Genomic DNA, 23,974 nt, shown 5'->3' with positions numbered 1-23,974 from the left:
CTGTGTCCAATGTGGGTCCCACTCAATTAAAATGTAATCTTCTCTCAATTAAAGGGTAAATGAATTCGTTTTCATACCAACCTTTAGTATGACAAAATAATATATCATTTGGACATATCACCAAACTTTGGGGTAAAATAGCCACTTTTCACCAAAATTTACCTTCTAGGGGTATTTTAGTCATTTTGTGTGAATAGATAAGGGAAACCAGAGATGCTCATTATCGTCAAGGTACCCTCCAGAATGACAAAATGAGTTGTCTACACCTATCGATATGTAAGTAGTGTAGGCATTAACCATTGGCACACGAAAATGCATAAAATATAACTATAGTTATTAAGGGTGTCAATCTGGAACCATAACCGTATACCGAAACCGAAATCGCCCGTGTAAAACGGCACCAAACCGCACCGTTGCAAAAATGGTACGGTATGGTATGGTCAAACGGTATTGACCACAGTATGGTACGGTAACAGTTTTTATGGTCATAACGTCGGTATATACCAAAATCGTACCGTTTTGGGGTGTAAACATGTAAAAATGAAATCGTACCATTTTTGTACCATATGCATACCATTTTTTGTACCATATATATACCGTTTTCATATACATACCGTTTATAAAAATCAAATTTATACCATTTTTGTACCGTACATATACCATTTTCATACCGTACCGTAGCCGAACCATAGTGGTATATTTGCGGTATTGAAAATAGGGTTCTTAAATGGTATGGTACGGTATCGGTATTGGGTACCTATTTTTGGTACCGTATCGAAACCGTACCATATTACCGAAATCGTATCGTTTTACAAGCCTGATAATGATAGGGACCTCTCTGGTATGAGGACAAAAATAACTATCAGAGACCCTTGTTGCATAAACAACTAACGGTGATTATTGATGTACATATTGACATTGCCCTTCCTTAATAGTTTGAGCTTTTAGGTTAAACGGTAACAAACATGGTATTAGAGCACGGAGGTTACGTGTTGACTCATGAGATGTACATTGAAAGAGTTTTCTCAACATTTTTTTCTCCCTCAGTGCCGTGCAAAGGAATTGCCACGTGAGCATTCTGAGAAGCATTTTAAGAAATACACAACTGAATTATCACTTGAACATTCTGAGAAACATTCCAAAAAATCTACAATAGTTCAACCCTATGAACAATACGTCCAACATTGTCCCTAGTTGTAGACACCTTAAGGTGCAACTTTGAGACAACATATCACACAAAATGAGAATGCAAATGTTTTTAAAACAAGCTTTAATAAGGTTTGATGAACACACATATATTCAACACTTGTCTTGTGAGAGTGTTAGGGTAGTTCCCTAGGAGGCAACTGCACTTATAGTGCTTAAGGTAATTGTTCTCCCCCTTCTAATGGTTGGAATGCTTTGTTATACCCTATACCCACACGATGCTTTGCTTCATAGTTCTGTTAAGATTACAATAATTAGAGAGAGAGAGACAGAGAGGATGAGTCAACAGTTCTCGAGGCACTCAAGCTGGGTCGATGACAAATAAAAATCATCTGCTGTACTATCGGGTGTGCACTTGCACATCTGCTATACTGCCAGTGTGCCATGTGGCCTCTGCTGTGCTGCAGGAAGTATACCGTACACCCTGCAATACGAGAGAGGATCCTGGCCGATGACTGCTTGTTCAACAGTGTGATCAAGAGAGCAGTATTTGAGCGAATCCGGATGGAATCTACAACATGACACGTTGGAGCAATCCAGATACAAATGATTGCTTCTTTGCTTTCAGCCAGATCGAGTTGAACGAGAGGTTGGATTTGGCAGGAAGTCTCAGTTTACAATCACCACAGAGCGATGGTTCCTAACCGTGTCGTTCCTTTTGGATTGGTATCGTTTGATAAATCTTTAGGCTGTGGTGATGCTACATCGTCTTCAAATCAGTCGTCTGATGTCTTCAAGCTCGAGCGAAGAGCCACCGAAGGAGTCAATGGGATCTGATGGAGAACTCCCCAAGATAGCTTGAGTGGTTTTAGTCCAAAGTCGAAACTGATATTCCCGATGGATATGAGAAGGTGTTGAAAGACATATAATGGAAATTCTTGGCAACAGCACATTGGCACCCATTTCACTTCCTAAAACCTTGATAATTACTCTAACCCACCCCATGAATTGACCATATGCTTTTTTTTTTTTTTCAACAATGTGACCTGATAGAAAGAACTTCTAATTTTTTTCTTGATGAATTGTGATTGCTAGTACACAAGCTCAATAAGTAATCTTACAAAGGTTTTGCCAGCAGACCTTGGCGCAACTGTTAGGTTGCTCCATTGTGACCAAATGGTCATGGTTCGAGTTAGGAAACAGTCTCTACACAAAGCGGGGATAAGGCTGCGTACATTAAACTGATATTGAGACAATCTTTTTCCCTTAAACTAAATTACAACATTACAAATCATCTGATTTTGAGAAAATTTATTCCCAAAACAAAAACAGCAGAAACAGGTTCCTCCAATAATGAATATTTTAAATAATAATCACAAAGGATGTGATATAATAATGTTATGGCAGAAAAAAAAAAGAATGTGACCTCAAGTTGGGGTCATTTACACTTCTAATGGTGGGTGATTCTCTCCATCTCCACGTGAGAGTGTTTAACTTAGCTAAGAAAGTGTTTATCCCTACCAAGTACATATCCCTGGATCAGAGTGGTCGTGTGCGTCGTCCACTGGCCCTGCCGCAGAGAAGTGCATTCCTTGGGATAGGGTACTCGTCCCTAATAGACTCTACAGGTGAGTAGACACGCAGATAAAATTGTTGCCCAAGGTACTGTCGTGCCCAGAACTCGGACCTCAAGTTCCACATTCCCACATTATCAAGTGCAACATAAATAGCAGTCCATGAACTGGGATAAACCTGCAATTACATCAGGCATTGAAGGTTTAATCCATATTACTTCATATATGTTATGCTTTGAAAATTAAAGATTGGGAAGTAGTTTTCTGTCCGGGAGTACTGGCGTAGGGGACATTCCCATGTGTCTAGCTCTCTCCTCCTCAAAACAAGGGGGCAGAGGTGTCTTTTCATTTGGGGAGGAGAGAGATAGACTCATCAGAGTGCTGGCATAGGCCACACTCCGGGACAGAGTTCTTTTTCCCTTAAAGATTATTCAATAACTTATTAACCAAACATGTTTCTTCTTTATACTAAAATAAGCTAATGAGTTTCATTTTTGCTGAATATATAGGACCAAGGTTTATCAGTCTCTGTTTATGTTTGGTTCAATTCTTGTCTAAATAAGCCAACTTATCCTTACCTGGATGGTGCAGCGTGCAATTGCATCCCTGAGATTGTACTGCAGCCTACTAGCTGGTGTCCACTGCCCTCCATCCATTCTGTAACACAAATATTACACAAACCAAGAGGAAAACTGAGTAATGAGCAATGCCTAAGTAGTGTGATATCTAATCAAAAGTACACTAATGCTCCTCATCAGGGTCCTTAATTACGTACCCAACAACGAAGAAAGAGTAACCATCAAGGTGCCAGCTTTGGACGATGTTCTCCTTGTTCTGGAACACAATTTCAATGTATGCTCGGAAATCAGCAGCCATAACCGATGTATCTTGGTACATTCCACCGCCGTATGGTTTATCGGAGATGCTACCAAGGCGAAATACGCCTCCAATCTTGAAGTGATCAGCAAGCTTTAGGGGAGTGTCAGCAGGGATAAAGGACACACTGTTGACTGCATATTTCTGTTTCCCATTGACAGTACCTGCGGAGTTGGCAAGAATGATGGTTCGTGTAGTGTTGATTAGGCCATAGTGGTATGAGCCTTGAGGGTTTGGCCTTGGCCCACTTGCTGTGAGATTAGTCCTGAGATTCATAAAAAGATATTGATTATTGATTAAGCCAACAATCGAGATGGCACAGCAAAATTGTATGAGGCCAATTGATTATTCCAGTTTTCCAAAAGTCAATGAGATGGCTTATTACTATACCTGATAGAGCGAGCTTGGTTGAGGGACCAGTCGATTTGGGTGGTAGGTCCACCTGGGGGTGGGCCCTTCACAGGACCAGCAGAATTGCTGTACCGGAGAATGGCAGTGCCAGTGAGGATCTTAGTGGTGAAACGCGTAGAGACAGCAATGTAGTAGTCTTGAGCAGGCTGATCAGCTGTCACAAGAACAGAGTAGGACTGTCCGACATGGACGTCCAGGGAGGAGAAGGTGGTCTGCAGAGTGTGTGTTCCCTCGACTTCAACCAGCTTCAAATTGTGGCCCTGGATCCGGAAGTTGAGTGAACTTTCCAACCCCACGTTTGAAATCCTGAACCTGTACGTTTTTCCTGCACAACAGAATGCGTGACCACTATGTTCAGTACTCTGTCAAATTTACATTAGACCAGTTGGTGAGCGATATCTTTGCTCTCTGTTGCAGGCTTAATTGCTTAAATGACCTTAATAGGAGTGAAATGGAACAGGTTGATAGAATTGTACGATCCTGACCATGTTTAGCATCCATTCTGGATTCTGCAGGAATCCTCATCACCTTCACAAACGTTGGCAATGGTAACAAGTTTGGTACAACCATGATCCAATACACAATTGTACCAGGATGGCAATATGGCCTTAGCCACCTAACAGATAAGCTGGGTAAGTGGGAACTCTCATTACCCAAAATTGGATGTTTATTGCAAGATGTTAGCTGGGTAAGTGGGTTCTCTGAGTAACTAAAATTGGATGTTTCTCGCAAGATCGGACCTAGTTTCTTTTCACCATTGTGAATAAAGAATCTCTTAAACCATGGGATCTAAATCTTTGATTGGATTAGGGGAGAGTATTTTCGCCCCCCATACAATAGGGGGTAGGAGTTAATGATGACATTCAATCTTCATCGAGTCCAATCGAAGGGTCAAATCACAAATGGGTGAAGAAAAACTTAATCCAATGAATGAGAAGAAAAGGTAAAAGTTTTCTTTAATCCACGGATGGAGGGTCTAATACAGATAAATTCTACTCCAAACAGTACCATACTACCATGGCAAGAAGGGAGAAACCAGGCCTAAACTAAGTCAGTTGGTTCAGGCCAGACACTCCAGTCCTAAATATTGTAGCCCAAGTTTCAGTTAATTCCTGTCAAGATGGGTCAAGAGTATCAATGCATATGAGTTGAAAAAGAAAGCATTAACTAGTTAGTTGTAACTAGTATCCAAAGTAGTGAAGTTTTAATTCAGTAGTAGGTCAGTTTCCTTGTTAAGTTACCATGTTTGGTGTGTTTATACATTGAGTTAAACTTAATTTCTGTAAGGGGTGTTTTAGGTATTAGAGGGGGATTTATCTTAAGTCGGTGGAGTAGGTTGCGATATGAAGCTGATCCATGCTACTGCTGCTTCAGGTGGAATAGAGAATCAAAGTAGATTTACCCCTCTGGATAGGTCCATCGACCTTGATATGAGAATAAAAAAACAGGGTACCGCAGCTTCAGGTGGAATAGGGAATCAGATGTCAATGGAGTTAGTGTTTTCATGATATCAGGAAACCCTAGGTCTACTTTGACTGATATTTTAGGGCGTTGTTGCCTCTCTTTGGAAGGTTCAGAGTTGCCCTAAAATTTATTTGGATATCTCTCAGTAAGTTTCATGATTCTCTATCTCTCATCTGGTAATCTACTTTGACTGATATTTTAGGGCGTTGTTGCCTCTCTTTGGAAGGTTCAGAGGTGATATATGTATTGTTAATTGCTGGCTCTTCATCTGTTCTCCATGGAAGATTCAACAACGTTATATTTGACAGCCTCTGGCTTTTCTCTGTGGAATTTTGGTGAGATATTGGTTGTTCATTACTTTATTTAATCATTATGGCTGAATCCAAGCCTCCTATGGACAATGCCAATGTCCAAATCACTTTTATCAAGTTATAGGATGCTTCTAATTATCTTCTCTCACAGACTGTAGAAGTCTATATCACAGCAGAATGTAAGATGGATTATTGGACTAGGACTCCAACTGCTACCACTGTTGCTGAGTACATAGATTGGCAATCTAAGAATCCTATCTTATTCTGTTGGCTGCCAATATCATGTTTTATAAGACAGCCAACGGAGTCCGGGATGAACTCAAAGAAAGTTTTTCTCAAGACAAAAATATGTCAAGGATAAATGACTTGTATGAAAAAAATCTTCTCCTTCAAGCAAAATGGAAATTTTGTTGGTGACTACTATAGTACACTTAAAGGCATGTGGGAGGAACTCAATGTCTACCAGCCTCTCTCCACTGACATTAAAGTTCTTAATCTCAACGTGCTGAGTTTCTTGTAGCTAAGTTTCTGTCTGGATTTTACTTTTATCTTTAGCCTGTCAAGAATCAAATATTATTTGGTGAGAAGATTCTTTCTATGAATGGGGCCTACTGCAGGATTCAGCAGATTGTGTCCCCATCTCTATTGAAACATGATTCCACCCCTTCTCTTAAGGATAATTCCGCTTTTATTACTAGTAATGATGGTCGAGAACATGGTACTGGTTTTCCTAGTTGCGGCTGTGGTTTAGGGGGAAGTCGTGGCAGTCCAAATTATGATCAGGTTGTTCGACACTGTACTCATTGTGGTTGCCCTAATCATATTATTGATAGATGTTGGCTTAAGCATGTCAGGCCCCACTGGACACCACCATAGTTTGCTAATACTACAGTACCTGATGGGAGTGTTGCTGACATAGTGCCCTCTAATGACACTAATCTGAATTCTTTATGTGGGAGTGTTGTCTCCTCTCACACTCGTTTTTAACCAACTCCTCATACGGGTTCAACAGCTTGAGACATCTTCTTCCACTTCTACTACTACTTTGGCTCAATCAAGTATACCTACTTGTCTCACCTCTTTGCCTTCAACTCCCTAGGTCATTGACTCAGGCTCATCTTCACACATGACTAGTAAGTCCAATCTATTTTCTTCATTTCAACAGTCTACTCCATCCCAAGTTGCATTTGTTGATGGATCCTTTAGTAATGTCACTGGTCATGGTTCTGTTCCTTTGACTTCCTCTCTCTCATTACCTACTGTACTTCATGTCCCTAAATTTCCTCATGATCTCTTGTCTGTTAGTTGTCCAAACATCTCAACTACTCCATTATATTTTATCCTTTTCATTGTGTTTTTTAGGATCTCAAGACAAAGATGACGATTGGTGGAGGGCATGAGAGGGACTATATTACTTTGACGTTCCTTCCTCATCTATGGCGACATTTGTTCCCTCTTCTCCTTGACATTGACATTAACAGCTGGGGCACCTTTCGTTTTCCAAGCCCCAACATATGGTCCATATTTGTAAGTCTATTTCCCGTCTTTAGTGTGAAACTTGTGAGCTTGGCAACTATCACTGTACTGTTTTTCCTTCACGTAGTGAGTCTAGGAGTCGATCTTTATTTTCTTTATTTCATTCTGATATTTGGGGTCTATGTAGGGTCAAGAGTCAGTCTGGGTTTTTTTTTTCCCCGTTACCTTTGTTGACGATCACAGTCACATGACATGGTTGTATCGTTTAAAAGATCATTTTGAATTTGTGTTTGTTTTCAAACAATTTTATAATGAAACAAAAGTTCAGTTTGGTGTTTACTTGAAAATTTTGTTCACTGATAATGCTCTTGAGCTTATCCAGCGTGAGATTTCATCCTTTTTCTCTAACAATGTTAGACATTGTTAGGTCTTTCATGTTCCATATGCTTCCCAAGATTTATTGGGGAGGCGTTACTTTGACTACATGTTATTTGATTAATCAGATGCCGTCATCTGTTCTCCATAATCAAACTTTGTCTCCTGTCGTTTTTCTTACTAGTCCCTTGTTTAGTTTATCACTTTCATTTTTAGCTATCAATGTTTTTCGTTCATACTCTTTGTCATGGGCTTGATAAACTGTCTCCTCGTGCTACCAAGTGTGTCGTTCTTGGTTACTCTTGCACCCAACAAGGCTACAGGTGTTTTGATCCTGTTACTCGTTAACAATTTATCAATGCTGATGCTACCTTCTTTGAGAACACACCCTACTTTGGCGCGCGTCTATTTATGATTTGGATCTTATTTCCTCTAGTTTCCCTTATTCATCAGCTCATTCTCTCTTAAGGACTCTAACCCTAAACCCCCAATGGTGCCTTCACAGGTTTACAAGTTCGGCCATAAGACTCCATTGCTAAGTCTTGCCATCCCTCAACTACCCCAATCTAACTCTTTGCCTGGAGGTTCTTCTACTGATGATCTCCTTATTGCTCTTCGGAAAGGTATTCGTTCTTACACTTAGAACTCCTTGGTTGCCTATCCGCTTACTAATTATACTTCTATTTCTCATCTTCCATTTTGTCTTTCACTATTTCTTTAGTGTTCCACTAGTATAGTGTGATGTTCCTAGGCCAGACCACTTTCGGTTGGAGGTTGGGGGTGTATGCGAATTGTAGCCGGTAATTACGGAGTGCTCCGGCCGGTGGTGATTATAGGAACAGTTGTGTGTGGTTTGTCAAGACAATTTTGGGAAGATTTTTATTGAACACTGATTCACCCCCCCTCTCAGTGTTAGCCTGGGAACATTAAGTGGTATCAGAGCAGCAGGTTCCCCAGGGAGTTAAGCTTTACTGCTTTGGGTGTTTGACACAAAGATTGGCAGTATGGCTTTACATGACAGTCACAGTGGACATGGTAGTAGGATTTCGTACTTTGATGGCACTAGTTACAACTTCTGGAAAATCAAGATGGAAGCATATTTAAAGTCTCTTGGCTATGGTGTGTGGCTAGCAGTGAAGAATGGCTATACTCCACCTACTACAGACATTGTTGTTGAGTTTGAAATGAAGAAGTTGGAAAATGATGCCAAGGCACTGAATGCTCTCCATAGTTCTCTATCTACGAATGAGTTTGCAAGGGTTGTAGGTTGTGCTACATCTAAGGAAATATGGGACAAGTTACAGAGTATATATGAAGGTGATGAAAGGATTAAAGAAGCAAAGCTACAACACTACAGGGCTCAATTTAAAGGTCTAAAGATGACTGAAGAAGAGACAATTGATGTATTTATGAACAGGGTAAATGAAATTGTCAACTCCATCAGAGGCCTAGGTGAGCAGATTACAGATGCAGTTGTAGTAAAGAAAATCCTTCGATCTGTACTTAAAGTATACAATGCCAAGGTGTCGGCCATTGAGGAATCAAGGAATCTAAATCAGTTGAGTTTGAATGACTTGCATGCAAATTCGACAACCTATGAGATGAGGATGGTTAAGCCCAAGACCACAAGTAAAGAAGCAGCTTTCAAGACTATAAGCAAGATGAAGAGTTTGAAAATAATTGAAGGAAGTGATTCTGAAGACTCAAATGATGAGTTGATTGCCTACCTTGCTAAGAGGTTGAAGAAGGGACATGGTAAGTACAAGGGAAAGCTTCCCTTGAAATGTTTCAATTGCGGTGGTATAGGACATTTTGCTTCAAAATGCCCTAAGAAAGGCAAAATCAACCTCTCTGATGATGAAGAAGAAAGTGAGCCAAAGAAGGGAAAGAAGAAGTATGTTTCCAATAAGAAAAAGAGTTTGATGACAAAGAAAGACAATAGCACTTCTGAGGAAGAATCAAATGAAGAAGAATTTGAAGATGAGAGATATGAAACATTGTTTATGGCCTATGGAAGCAACACCTCTCACAAGAGTTATGAAAAATCTGATGAAGAAGAGGAATTTGAAGGTCAATGTGACCTTGAGGCTGAACTATTTCATGCTTTAACAGAACTTAAAAAGGAAATAAAGAAAAACAAGAATTTGCAAAGTAACCTTGCGGAATCATAAGAAGAGATCACCCAGTTGAAGTCTACTGTTGAAGAACTAGTCAAGACAAATGATGACATGAGTCTTAATCTCACTTCAAAAGTTGAGGCGTGTGCTATATTGGAGGACCAATTATTATATCTAAAAGCTGAATTTGAAAAGACTTGCAAGATGGATTATCTTACAACTGCTACTTCATCTCCACCAGCTTCAGTGTTGAGTTCTAAGGGAAAGGAAGTTAGCATTCAAGTGGAGGATCATTCCACTGACAGTGTTGAAGATAATGTCTTGGATGAAATCTTAAGTTACCAAAGACCCCTACAAAACAAGACTGGACTTGGAAATGAGAAAGGCAACATATCTGGTGTTGTTAAAACAAAAGGACAGGGAACTGCAAACCACCCTGTGAGGTTTGTGAAGGAAAAACAGAAGAGTTTATGATCTGAGAAGACTGCTAAGAAGAAGACTGACAGTGATGGTTACACTAAAGTTAATTACCAGAGGTACATGGGACATTCAGGTAATACTTGGCAGAGACAGAACTACTTCTATGGTTATTGTTATGGTTACAACAACTTTGGTCATAGGATGGCAAATTGTAGAAGACTAATTAAGCCCATGACAATTACTAGTAGAAACAAGTTTGCACCACTAGCACAGGAACCTGTTGAGTGCTACAGATGCTATAGGTTGGGTCATATTGCTAGAAATTGCAACACATTGCTTCCTTCTCAAATGCAAGCAAATAGAAGGTTTACAAGATTTCCCCAACAAGAGCAACAACAAAGAAGAAAAATTGATGGTAAGAAGAAAGGAGGGAAACCAAAGCCAAAGCCTATTAGTGTGGCCGAAAAAGCTATTTGGGTTGAAAAAAGGAGGAGAGATAATAACAAATCTCTAGTAGTACAGACAGCTTTTAAAGCTCACAGTAAGTCATCTCCTTGGATCTTGGATAGTGGATGTTCCTCATATATGATAGGTGACAAAGCAAGATTCCTAAGTCTTGAACAAGTTGATAGTGGCTCAGTGAGATTTGGCAATAATGATGGTGCAAAAATTGAAGGAAAGGGTCCAGTCAACTTAAATCAAAGCAAAATCAAGTCAGACAATGTTTTGTATGTGAGTAGACTCAAACACAACCTTCTTAGTGTGAGTCAAATTTGTGATGATGGAAATGAGGTGATATTCACAAAGGAGGGTTTTGTAATCAAGAAGGCAACTAGTGGAAAGACAATGGCAAGAGGTACAAGAACATCTGGGAACTTGTATGTGCTTAATAAAGGATTTGAAAGCAGTTGCTTATTGAACCAAGAAGATGAACATTGGTTATGGCATCGAAGACTTAGGCATCTAAATTTCAAGAATTTGGCTAAAATCAGCAAAACAGAAGCAGTTAGAGACCTACCAAGGATTAAAATTCCTAAAAATCATGTGTGTAGTTCATGTAAAAAAGGTAAGCAAACCAGGGCAACCTACAAGCCCAAGGAGCACCATTCAAGCAAACCTTTAGACTTAATTCACACAGATTTATGTGATCCTATGAGAATCCAAGGTACTGGAGGTGAGAGATACTTCATTTTGTTCATTGATGAGTACCTAAGGATGACATGGGTTACATTTCTCAAGGATAAGACCGAGGCTCTGGATGCTTTTAAAGTGTTCAAGAAGAGGGTTGAGAATGAAACTGGAAAGACTATTAAATGCTTAAGGTCAAATCAAGGTAAAGAGTTTACCTGGAATTTATTTTCTGCCTTTTGCAATGAGAATAGAATCAGAATCCAACATTCTGCAACCAAAACCCCTCAACAAAATGGGGTAGTAGAGAGGAAGAACAAAACAGTTCAAGAAATGGCAAGGTCTCTGCTAGTTGAGAACAATGTTGCAAGAAAATTTTGGAAAGAAGCAGTGTTCACCTCTGTTTATATTCAAAACAGATGTTCTTTGAGACCTCATGAGAACAAAACTCCATATGAACTGTGGGTTGGGAGAAAAGCTACAGTTAAGTATTTTAGAGTATTCGGTTCCAAGTGTTACATCAAAAGGAAGGATGACAACCTAGGAAAATTTGATGATAGGGCAGATGAAGAAATTTTCTTGGGTTACTCTTCAAAAAGTAAGGCATACAGGTGTTACAACAAAAGACTGTGCAAAGTGATTGAGAGTTCAGATGTGAAAGTAGATGAGACTCTACCAACTCAAAGTCAGTACAGTTAGAACCAGATTTTGAAGAGCCCATTGATGTTGATGGAACAATTGAGGCAGAGGCAGAAAAGAAAGATGACACAGACTCAGAAATTCAAGAAACAGAAGCAGAAGTTCACAAGGATGGTAGACCTAAAGACAACAAATGGCTAAAAATACATCCCTCACACCAAATCATTGGAGATATTGATGAAGAAATGAAAACTAGAAGAGAAGCAAAAACTACAGCTTTTTCTTTGCTATCACAGGTAGAACCCAAAAATGTTCAAGAAGCTTGGAGAGATGAACATTGGGTAAAAGCCATGCATGAAGAGCTGGACCAAATTGAAAAGAACAACATATGGGAGTTGATTCCTAGGCCAGCTGAAAAAAATGTGATAGGCACAAAATGGGTCTTCAGAAACAAGTTGAATGAAGACAGAGTGGTTGTGAGAAACAAAGCCAAATTGGTTTGCAAAGGCTATGCCCAGGTTGAAGGGATAGACTTTGATGAAACATTTGCACCAGTTGCAAGGATGGAGTCAATCAGGATGTTTTTGGCATTGGCAGTGTACAAGGGCTTCAAAGTATATCAAATGGATGTCAAGTCAGCACTTCTGAATGGCAATCTTGAAGAAGAAGTTTATATTGAGCAACCAGATGGATTCCAACTTGGAGATGACCCAAACAAGGTGTGTAAATTGAAGAAGGCACTCTATAGTTTGAAACAGGCTCCAAGGGCATGGTACTCTAGGTTAGACACATATCTGCATCAATTGGGACTGAGGAAAGGCAAGGTTGACAGTAACTTGTATGTGATGACAGAGGACAGCGGCCAGTTGGTGGTTGTGGTATATGTGGATGACATCATCTTCGGGGGTCAGTGTGATAAGCTATGTCAACAGTTTGCAGAGAAGATGAAGGAGTTTGAAATATCCATGCTGGGGGAATTATCTTACTTTTTGGGTTTGCAGGTATATCAAAAGAAGAATGTCATCTTCATCTCCCAAACAAAGTATGTCAAGGAGATGTTAAGAAAATTTATGATGGAGGATAGCAAACCAGTAAGTACCCCCATGGTGGTTGGTTGTAAGCTGAGTTTAAATGATGAGTCAGCTTCAGTGGATCAAACAAAATACAGGTCAATGATTTGGAGTTTATTGTATCTGACAGCATCACGACCTGATATAATGCAATAAGATTGTTTGGTTGCAAGGTTTCAGTCCAATCCCAAGGAGACACATCTATTGGCAGTTAAGAGGATTTTCAGGTACATTAAAGGCACAATGGAATATGGGTTGTGGTACCCAAAAACTGAGAAATTCTCTCTTACAGCATTTTCAGATGCATATTGGGTTGGGAGTATAGATGACAGAAAAAGCACTAGTGGTGGTGCATTTTTTTTTGGGGAAAAGTTTGGTGGCATGGCATAGTAAAAAGTAGGAATCTGTTTCGCTTTCTACAGCTGAGGCCGAGTATATTGCAACAGCGGCTAGTTGTACACAAGTATTGTGGATGCAAAGGCAGATTTCAGTCTTTTGAGTGATGGACCTGTGAATATTATGTGTGACAATATGAGTGCCATCAACATTTCCAAGAACCCTGTGCAGCATTCAAGAACCAAGCATATTGATATTAGATATCATTTCTTGAAAGAAAATGTCACATCGAATGCAGTGAGATTAGAATTTGTATCTACAACTGACCAAGTAGCCGACATCTTCACCAAGCCACTCCCAAAAGACAACTTTGAGAGGCTTCGAGACAAGCTTGGGGTGGTTACTTATAGGCCACCTTAGGTGGTATTGGTGCAGGGGGAGGAAGTGTGTGCATAGAACACTAACTCTCCATAGGATAGGAAGATGCGGTGGGCACTCCTGTGGTTGAGTCTATGCAAGGAGAGCTCTCATGAAGGGGGAGTTCCGTTACCCTTTGTATTTGTTGTCAAAGGGGGAGAGAGACTGCACTTGTGGTTGTTGCCAACAATTCCAAAAGGGGAGATTGTTGGTCTATTGGCAGTAGTGGTAAGGTGTTGTCATTGTTGGCAACCAAGTGCAAACAAATTAGGAGATGCTTTTTGTTGGAAGTGTTCAGGGGCATTTTAGTCCTCTTAGATCTCTCAGGGGCAAAATGGTAATTTGGCGCAACTAATAAGCAAGTGACAATACTCATTGTGATGATGGTAGTGTGTTGGCAAGTGTTTTTGTGCTTATTCCTCTTTATTTTGAGGAGAGAGGAGGGGAGAGAAAATTAAGGTGGGCCCCACACTCTGTGGATCCCACAAAGAGTGTCTAAAATGGCTGAGGTAGTAGCCAAGTGGTCAGACAGTAATAAGGTTGAGGTGATGTGGCGTGGTAATGGTGTAGACAAAAGGAATTTCAAAATGGAGTATTTGCTACACTTTGGAAAAGTATAGCATAAAAGTCTCCCATACTTAGATAAAATTTGGCTAAGTTTTCCAAATGAGCATTCGGTTGGTGTTTCTTTGTCTCAGGAGTTTCATTTGCAATTCATTAAAAATTTGGTCTACAGGGATATGCATAGTTGAAACAAAGGACTTATTTATAAATGACATAAAGTTGAAAAAGGGTTATGTGCATTTTTTGAGAGTTTGGAATGCTAGGGGCAACGATTCATATTGAAGGATTTGAATCTCTAAAGATTCCGTTTCAAAGGATTCTATTGGGTGCAAAAGTTGGCACATCATGTGTCACTCTTCCCTTTTTGAAAATCACAAAACTGAGCATTAAATGAAGGATTTAATGCCTTTTTGGAGATCTTATATAATGAAATCTCATTGGTTCTTGGATAAAGTTAAGAGATTTGAATTGAACCACCCTCTAGGAATCCGAAACGTGGCATCACCTTTTTCAAGCTTGACTTTTTGTGAAGCTTTAAAAGCTTGGAATGCGTTCAACATGCGCTCTTGAGATTCTGATCTTTAATCATCCATTGACTCATGTCTCAATGAAAGTGACAAGTCTGATGACCCATCTGACACCATCTCTACGGCCATCAATGCACCTCATTGTCTTACTCCAATCTGACGGTCTACATTTAATATAATCTGTGCACCTCCATGGTCCCTTGATTCCATGCTTAGCCAGAGCTTGGTACACGTGCATAAAAGATTCCAAATGGAATTTTATCATTGGCCGATCTTTGAAGCTCCATATCTTGGTTGTCCGATGTCCGTTTTGGGTGAACCACCTATCAAAATTCTCAGCAAAATACCCTCTTCGTCCCTGCATCAAAAGAACTTGAAGAAAAGACTCAAAAATTAGGGCAAAAGGTGAGAGAACTTTGAGAAAGCTTAGGTGAGGAGTTGAAGAAGCTTGAACATGATTTTACTGGAGATTTTGGTTGGGGTTTGATGCTTTTCATCACTTGGAAGTCAGATTGATGGCGTTTATGCATCAATTTTGCAAAGTTTAGCCTTCCAAGAGCATTGGTGGAGTACTTCAAGTGGCTTAGTCCACTTTGGTAATCTTTTATGCACGTGTACCAAGCTCAGGCTAAGCATGGAATCAAGGGACCATGGAGGTGCACAGATTATATTAAATGTAGATCGTCAGATTGGAGTAAGACAATGAGGTGTATTAATGGCCGTAGAGGTGGTATCAGATGGGTCATCAGACTTGTCACTTTCACTGAGACATGAGCCAATGGATGATTAAAGATCAGAATCTCAAGAGCGCATGTTGAACGCATTCCAAGCTTTTAAAGCTTCACAAAAAGTCAAGCTTGAAAAAGGTGATGCCACGTTTCGGATTCCTAGAGGGTGGTTTAATTCAAATCTCTTAACTTTATCCAAGAACCAATGAGATTTCATTATATAGGATCTCCAAAAAGGCATTAAAGCCTTCATTTAATGCTCAGCTTTGTGACTTTAAAAAAGGGAAGAGTCACACATGATGTGCCAACTTTTGCACCCAATAGAATCCTTTGAAACGGAATCTTTAGAGATTCAAATCCTTAAATATGAATCAATGCCCTTAGCATTCCAAACTCTCAAAAAATGCACATAACCCCTTTTCAACTTTATGTCATTTATAAATAAGTCTTTTGCTTCAACTATGTATGTCCCTGTAGACCAAATTCTTAATGAATTGTAAATGAAACCCCTGAGACAAAGAAATACCAACCGAATGCTCATTTGAAAAACTTAGCCAAATTTTGGCTAAGTATGGGAGACTTTTATGCTATACTTTTCCAAAGTGTAGCAAATACTCCATTTTGAAATTCCTTTTGTCTTCACCATTACCAGGCCACATCACCTCAACCTTATCACTGTCTGACCAATTGTCTACCACCTCAGCCATGTTAGACACTCTTTGTGGGATCCACAGAGTGTGGGGCCCACCTTAATTTTCTCTCCACTCTCTCTCTCCTCAAAATAAGGAGGAATAAGCACAAAAATACTTGCCAACACACTACCATCATCACAATAAGTACTGTCACTTGCTTATTAGCTGTGCCAAATTACCATTTTGCCCCTGAGAGATGTAAGAGGACTAAAATGCCCCTGAACACTTCCAACAAAAAGCATCTCCTAATTTGTTTGCACTTGGTTGCACTTGGTTGCCAACAATGACAACACCTTACCACTACTGCCAATGGACCAACATAGTGCTCCACTTCTCCCTCTTTTCTTCTCTTATTTTGTTTATAAAACCTCTCTATGTAAGAGAGTTTCTTGTAAGTTTATAATCTATGTAAGTTTGTATGTCTTCGTAAGTTCTTCTTGTTAGTCTTATGCTATTATAATAGTTCTTTCTCTCATAGTAATACAACTCTTTCTTCTTCTCCCTCTCTCTCTCTCTCTCTCTCTCTCTCTCTCTCTCTTTCTCTCTCTGTTCAAAGTCCTTATATTGTGTAGAATAGTATTAGAGCGTAAGAGTATTCTGTAAGAGCGTAGGTGAGTATTGTATGTAAATTAGAGAGTTTCAGTTGTATGTTGTGATATTCTTGGAAAAGTTTAGAAAACTCTTCAAATTGGAAAATATTACATAATTCCAATTTTGAAAGAATGTAATTTGTATCTTTTTGAAGAATGTCATCACCGGCTTCTCCAATGAATTATTCTTTAAGAATTTCTGTAAAATTTTGAAGTATACCTTCTAAGATTTTAAAATATACAAGTAAATTAAGAAGCTTTCTGCTATTTAACTGCTTCAGACTATTCCCAACCTTTAAGTCATTGCAACATATCGCCCTGCAGTGTTGCTGCAATATAATCTAAAAATATTTTTTTAGACCCACTATTTTTATAATTGGTGATTATGACAGATAATGGCTGTGCCCAATTATCAATTGTTCGTTTATAGTCTTTAAATGAAACATTCTTAAGGTCTAACTAAGTACCATGTTGTACAATGGGCTGCCTATAGGCTTTTCTTCTTCTTCCTTAGAATTAGGGGGCTGTGGAGGTTGATGGTCAATCTTCTCCTACCAATATTTTTTCTAGATGACTATCCTGCCTGGATTCATCATTATTGATGTCTTCCTGGTTGGAAGCATCGTCACTGGAGATTTGAACCACTTCAATTTCTTCTTCTGATTGTTTGTCAAAGAAGGTCTATGTGGTTTCCTCGTCTTCTTCAAATTTGCTATTTGCAGAGTCATCAAAAAATTCTTCAATATTACGACCAATATAATTCAAGATATCTTCATTTGGTAAGTAAGTGTCTTGGATCTTTTTGTTCAAGACATTTCGATCATCCATAGATAATTCATGATTTTTGTACATATATCTCCAATGTTCAATTAACTCAACAATATTGTCATATTCAACTTTATTGAACCTTTATGTTTGAAAGGTCAATAACTCTTCTGTCTGAAGGGCCAATAGTTCATCATAATCATTACTATAATATAGTCTATTTCTATGACTGTTTATGGACATATCCTTTAAGGCAGAAATTACATCATTTAACTGATTTTTCCGTTTCATCTTATAAGTCTATATTAACTATAGTACCTAATTTTTTAACAGACTCATCTTATTTATCTAATTTCATATCCATAACATCTAATTTAGATTCTAAATTATTTTGGCTAATTTTTTTATTTTTATCTAATTTTCATACCCACGTATGAACTAAATCGCACTCTGAATTTATACTACTACTAATATAAGACAAGCTATTTTCAGATTTTTTTTTATCTATATGCCAAATTTGATTAAAATTGTCACTATACTCTCCGATCCATTAACTCATACATTCTGTTGTCTCTGAATGATTTTCTGTCACTAGTCCACTGAAGGTACCTAAGTCCTACTATGGCTATGCTTCTGGTACCTAAAATCAGTTCTCGAAATCTTGCGTTAACGCCTTCACTCTAAGGCTAATAGGCAAATATAGAGAGTTTGAAACACAAATAAGCGCATGGTTTTTACAATACACTTTTTCCAGAAAATATCAAGAGACTATAGATGTGTAAGCTTATGAAGAGAGTATGCAAATAACACTAAACATGCACTAATTATACACGCATACTTAAACACACTTACCTTAGTAGCTTGTTCTTGCTTTGGTTGCTTCTTCAAGTAAACTCCAAGAATATTACAAAATACAACTGAAACTCTCTAATTAATTTACATACAACCTTCACCTATGTTGGTTGATTAATGCCTTACACTCTCACACTTGTTAGTTGTAAAAGATCTTGAAAATGTGAAGTTCATTAATTTGTTAGAAGTCTAGGAGGCAGTCCCCATAAGGGTCTAGAATCCTCCTAGCCACTCTATATAAGGACATGTGGCTACCTATAAGCTAATGGAAGAAAAAAATTTGAATAAAGTCTTGACTTTGCCTACATAATTGTGAGATATAGAGTTGCTTGGTAAGATTCCTTGTTTTGGGGTTGATGATATTCTAACAAAGGTCTAGGTGAAAATCCTTGGTCATCTCCCTATTATCTTTTCATTGTTCCTGTAATTTTTAAGATATTCACATATTTGTTCCAAAAGGTGTTTAGTTGCTGATCATAAGGAACAAACAGTGCATAAAATGGTATCAGTTTTACTGTTCTCACTTCCTACGATCCTATCTAAAAAGGATTCTGATTCTGTTGCCAAGACCTAACCAGGACCTCATCGGGGTCATAATTACTTTGCCCCTATGATGTAAAGGTTTGAAATGCCCTTCAGTGTTCCTAGAGTCCCATCTGATGGCCAAAAAAGGGGCTGATTAAGAGATTCTCTATTCATCTTGGGTGAAGGGAAACTCAGTGCATAGGAATATAGTTTACATACTCTCTTATAGGCCAAGTTTGTCTTCATTGTCCATGGATCTGACGCTTTGATGCAACTCCGGGACCAATGCCAATGGCACTTCAAAGATTCGTCAAATGGGGGGGTTACTATTAGATCACAGTGATAGGTTTCTTTTCACCTATGATGAAGAAAAACTTTCTCTAAATTGTATTTTTTGTTATTTGTTCATTAATAAACATTAAAAAAAAATAAATTTATTTTAAAATAAAAAATCACTTTTTAACTTTTCTTTTTCTGATGCTTTTTTAATCTATTTTCTTTTTGGTGACAGTTTTCCTCCATGCGCAGTAGTGATGGGTGTACCTACAAATCTAAGGTTATCATTATTACCCCCTCATATGTTGAGGTCTGAAATGCCTTTTATTGTTCCTAGCCTCTTAGGTGCCCATCCAAATGCCCATCCAAATGCAATGATAGCCGTTGTATATGAAATTCCCCCTTCTTTCACCTAGGCTTAAGAAAAACTCCGTCCTATCTTTAATTTCCTTCTCTAACCAAACAAACTTGGCCTCATTTCTTACATAGCCTAAGTAAAAAGTTGTGTCAGGCTGAGTTGGACGGGTCAGGAATGCCAATTTCAACCCACCCAAGTCCAATTAGACTGTTTCAAGGCCTTATAAACATGGAAAACAATAATGCAAGGTCATATAAAGAGATTCAGCGGTACCTTGCTCCACCGTGAAAGATACACCATTGGGTCCACGACCATTGATGAGGATTCCATCAGGAAAGGGTATCCTATGACCATTATCCAGGATGGTCTTCAGGATCTGAAACACAAGTCATCACCATCTTTATATTAACCATCCATGTTTGTCACAATTATTATCAATATATCATTCTTAACCAATAAAGTTCTGATGAGCAGAGTAAATAAGGTGATCGTGATTCAACAAGTTCATTGGAATTTCAGGCAATGAACACATTAAAGTTCACGTAATCGGGTTGAGGAGATAAGCCGGGTGACCCGGCCCGCTTTCCATTCATGTGACGTGACGTGACGTGGGGGTTACTGATAGCTGGGCCCATCATCCTTTTTGTTTTTTTTTGTTAAATTTTGCTACGAACTCCACCATCCTGTGGAACTTGGACTGTAGTGTGTTTGGGGCTTTGGGGTGGGTTATCAGATGTTACAGGGTCCAGGGCCCGTACTGATTTAATGGCCAGAAACATACCACGTGGATACAGAATAGTGCAAATGAGCTGGATACTGTGTGACAAGACTCGTGCCAAAGCACGCAAGTGGGCCACTTTTAATTCCTCTTGGACGGACTCGATTATATAGTGATCAAGTCAAAAGATCCAGCTGTTTTACATAACAGATAACTAATTGATATAAAGTCCAAAACCAACCATTCCATTTGGAAGGTCACCAGTCCACCGACAGAAGCACGTGATCCTATTTTCTCCCATCCTTCCTCTCCCACACCGCTTTTGGTTTTTTTTTGCTTTAAATTTTTTATTGGAGGGAAATGAAATGCTTCATTCCACCGTATCCATCACGGGATAATTTTTAAGATAAAAAAAATGTTTCTCTCTCCTGTCGTTTTGTGATTAAGAACTAACAGTTTGAAGTAAAAGTTAAAAGAGTGGTGGTGATAAGTTGAATTAATTACCGTGTGGTTAGCCTTGAACCAATCACCAATGAGGACGGTGTAATCGCCGGCGGGAGTAGGGAAGGGTACCGGAATTAGGGGACGGCTGAGGATTCGAATACCACCAAAGCCACCGGCAGCCTTGTGGAAGGCGAGAGGGGGGTAGTAGAAGAAGCTGCCAATCTGGTCCTTCACCTGCAACACGTATGTGAAGTTCTTTCCCGGAGGGATGGGACAGTTGGTTCCGTAGACACCGTCTTGCCATGAATTCCTCCTCTGCAAAACTCCGTTCCTATTAAATTTTCACCCGTTACAAACCCAAAAATCACAATCAGATAAACAAAATAAAGTTTGGAACATCACAATTCAAATTTAATTTTAGTACCATCTCTTCCCTAATAATGCTACTCTCGCAATTGTTATTTATTCTAAAGGGAAAGTAAATTGCTTGTTTGTGCCAGACTGTGGCTTGCCTAGTAGTTTGAGGATTTGGTATCGGATCGGCCAATTCATATCAAAGAAAATAAGCGTAAATCTATCCGATCCGGATCGATTACTAAAACCCTGCTCCCTGCTCCCTACTCCCTACTCCCTGTACACTGATGGTAACGTATTATCATTATTCTTTGATCTTTACAGAGATCAAAACCCAGCGGAGGACCCACCGCAAAGTTCACTCAGATTTATTAAAGTTATTTTAATGGTAGTTCACTTGAGAAAACAAATAAATTAGGAAAGTACTGGACCCGTGAACAACTGATGATGCTTTATTCCATCATAAATACCCGCCGACATCAATTTTCTCAAACTTGTTTGATAAGAAAAAGTTCTTTATAAATAGCGTGACCCCTACGCACACACATGACCAATGAAAAAACGCAAAGGCATCAACAGGCAGTCATTATCATCATTCAAGAAATGCAATGGTCATCTTACCCTCTTTTGTGTCTCAATGATAAGTTTTGTTAGGATTTCACGTGATGGACGGAAAAACAATCCCATATCAGATATAAATGGGAATGTGGGTGAGTTATAAATACTTAGATATCCTCTTTTTAATGGTTAACTTTAACGATTGAATTTTACCCAAATTTCTAAAAAATAGTATCAGAACCAAGATTACAATAGGATTAAATTTGGAGAAAACCAACATTTCTTTCCTCCAGCCATGTGCCTGGAATTTACTCAACTCCCGGGAACCTTCCTCTCAGAGAAAAAGTACAGAATAAAAATGGACCAAAATTTTTAGATGATGTGGCTTTACACTTTTACATACATGCTACAGTGTATCATGCAAAAAACATGCCCTTAAAGCATGTGACTTTATTTGAAAAATCGGAACAAGAAAGAAAGCCTATAAAGTTCAGAGTTCAGACTAACCGGGAATAGACCTATACCATCCTAGTGACGTCAAAGTAATATACTATTACGTATACTTTTCGTTTTCTGGTGGGGGCCACGTATATTTATTGTAGGGTTCTGTTTTAGTAAAAGTAACATACACTTCCAACGAAAATACAAAAAGTAAAAGTCCACTAAAAGCCGATGCTATGGATCTAACATCACTCAAATTTTAGCGGGAAAAAGATGAAAAAAAAACAAAAGGTAAACCAGAATTTCCTTTCTGCTACCCAAAAAGAAAGAAAAAACAGAAAAACAAAGAACTTATCCCTAATTAGCACATGATCGATCAAAGTCTGGGTTAGGAGATTACGACAGGTAACATGGAAAGTGACGAACAGTTGTTGAAAAAGTTGTATTCGTTCCGTCCACTCATTCTTTTGTCAGAATTCCGCGTAAAAGGATCTTAATCTTTAATCTTTAATCTTTAATCCTTAATCCAATACTAATAATCAAATCAAGCAAAAGTAAGAGAGAGAGAGACAGTTTCACTGACCAAGAGATGAGGAAGGGCTCAGGAAGGCTGTTGTAGACGTTTATGATGAGATTGTCATTTGTGACGGAGTAGATATCCGGACCAGGAAATTGGCCGTTGATGAGTATCCCCTGCATTGCGATTGCGATTGCGAAGCCACAACATATTTATCAACCACGGCAACCGCACAGAGAGAAAGCGAGGGAGAGAGAGAGAGAGATTAAGAACAGATCTTGACTGGAATTGAAAGAAAATAGGGACTAACCTGTTGGCGAACACCTAGAGGATAAATGTCGCCATAAGTAACGTTCCAGGTGAAGAACCTGTAAGGATCTTCGGCACTAACAACAGCGAGTAAATAGACGGCGAAGAAGGAAACGATAGCGCGCTTTGCACCATCCCCTAAATTATGAGACATTTTCTGCAAAAAGCAATGCAGATCCAAAGAGAATATGGGTAAAGCACTAGAAGAGGATTTTGTTTCTGCTCTATTTAAGTTTTGTAGAGTAGAGAGAAAAATTTTAAAAGGAATGGGAGATGGGGGCCGCAGGACTCAGGAAGGTGTACAACTGTGAAACCTCTACTGCTTGTGAGTGTGGCGAGTGAATGATGAGAGAGAAACATTTATAGTGCGGTACAGACTATAGATGTTGTTGAAGGAAAGCAGTGTGAACTGTAGAGCTGTAAAACAAAAGAAAAATGAGAAAATTTGGTGTCGGTTGAACTCTGTTCAATTGTATCATGTGTACCGTGTACGTGAAGCGGTGGTAGGGTCCACCCACTTCTCTTCACCTTTGGACCAACAAAACCGTGTCTCTCACATGCGTCCTGAGGTTCCATGCTGGCTCCCGGATCCTTCCAGGCTCCAGTCAAGGCCCACTTGATAAGATTAGGGTCGATGTTATCTGCGCCGTAGCGCTGTGCCAGACACATGGGGGCGTGATTTCTAGGCTCTAGTCAAGCCCCACTTGATGAAATTAGGGTCGCTGTTATCTGTGTCGTAGCGCAAATTGTGCCCGAACACAGGGGGACGTGATTTCCGCCATTCAGGTAGGGGGAGTGTTCATTTCACCCACCCCATGTGTCTAGTCTGGGCGCTGCACCCCAGTCATGATTTAAGGAATCGGTATTGGATCAGTCGATTCAATCAATTCGTATCGGTATCAATGGAGACCGATACCAATCCTTAAATTTTTATGAAAATAGAGCTGATTCAAATTTTCATCCACCCCCCATGTGTTTAAGCGCAATCTGCACTCC

The 23,974-nt window shown here is 39.2% G+C and overlaps 1 protein-coding gene across 2 annotated transcripts in view; it reads right to left on the bottom strand.

Annotated features, from left to right (window-relative positions):
• LOC122660960 (L-ascorbate oxidase homolog) overlaps positions 1–23,184 on the bottom strand; it is a 43,113-nt gene extending 19,929 nt beyond the window's left edge. Inside the window, exons 1-8 of one of the 2 annotated variants that reach the window (XM_043856226.1) lie at positions 22,980–23,184; positions 22,736–22,845; positions 20,860–21,130; positions 19,911–20,013; positions 3,987–4,332; positions 3,496–3,861; positions 3,299–3,377; positions 2,686–2,898 (exon numbers count right to left, since the gene is read on the bottom strand). In XM_043856226.1, the coding sequence (XP_043712161.1) occupies positions 2,686–2,898; positions 3,299–3,377; positions 3,496–3,861; positions 3,987–4,332; positions 19,911–20,013; positions 20,860–21,130; positions 22,736–22,845; positions 22,980–23,132 (1,641 nt within the window). In that variant the 5' untranslated portion in view covers positions 23,133–23,184. Of the gene's footprint in view, positions 1–2,662; positions 2,899–3,298; positions 3,378–3,495; positions 3,862–3,986; positions 4,333–19,910; positions 20,014–20,859; positions 21,131–22,735; positions 22,846–22,979 lie in introns of those variants that run through there. The other variant, XM_043856225.1, reaches the window with a different exon arrangement.
• Between the last annotated feature and the right edge of the window lie 790 nt (positions 23,185–23,974).

Source organism: Telopea speciosissima, chromosome 5 (genome assembly GCF_018873765.1).
Source record: "Telopea speciosissima isolate NSW1024214 ecotype Mountain lineage chromosome 5, Tspe_v1, whole genome shotgun sequence".
NCBI lineage: Eukaryota > Viridiplantae > Streptophyta > Magnoliopsida > Proteales > Proteaceae > Telopea > Telopea speciosissima.
This window is presented reverse-complemented; position numbering and strand designations above follow the sequence as displayed.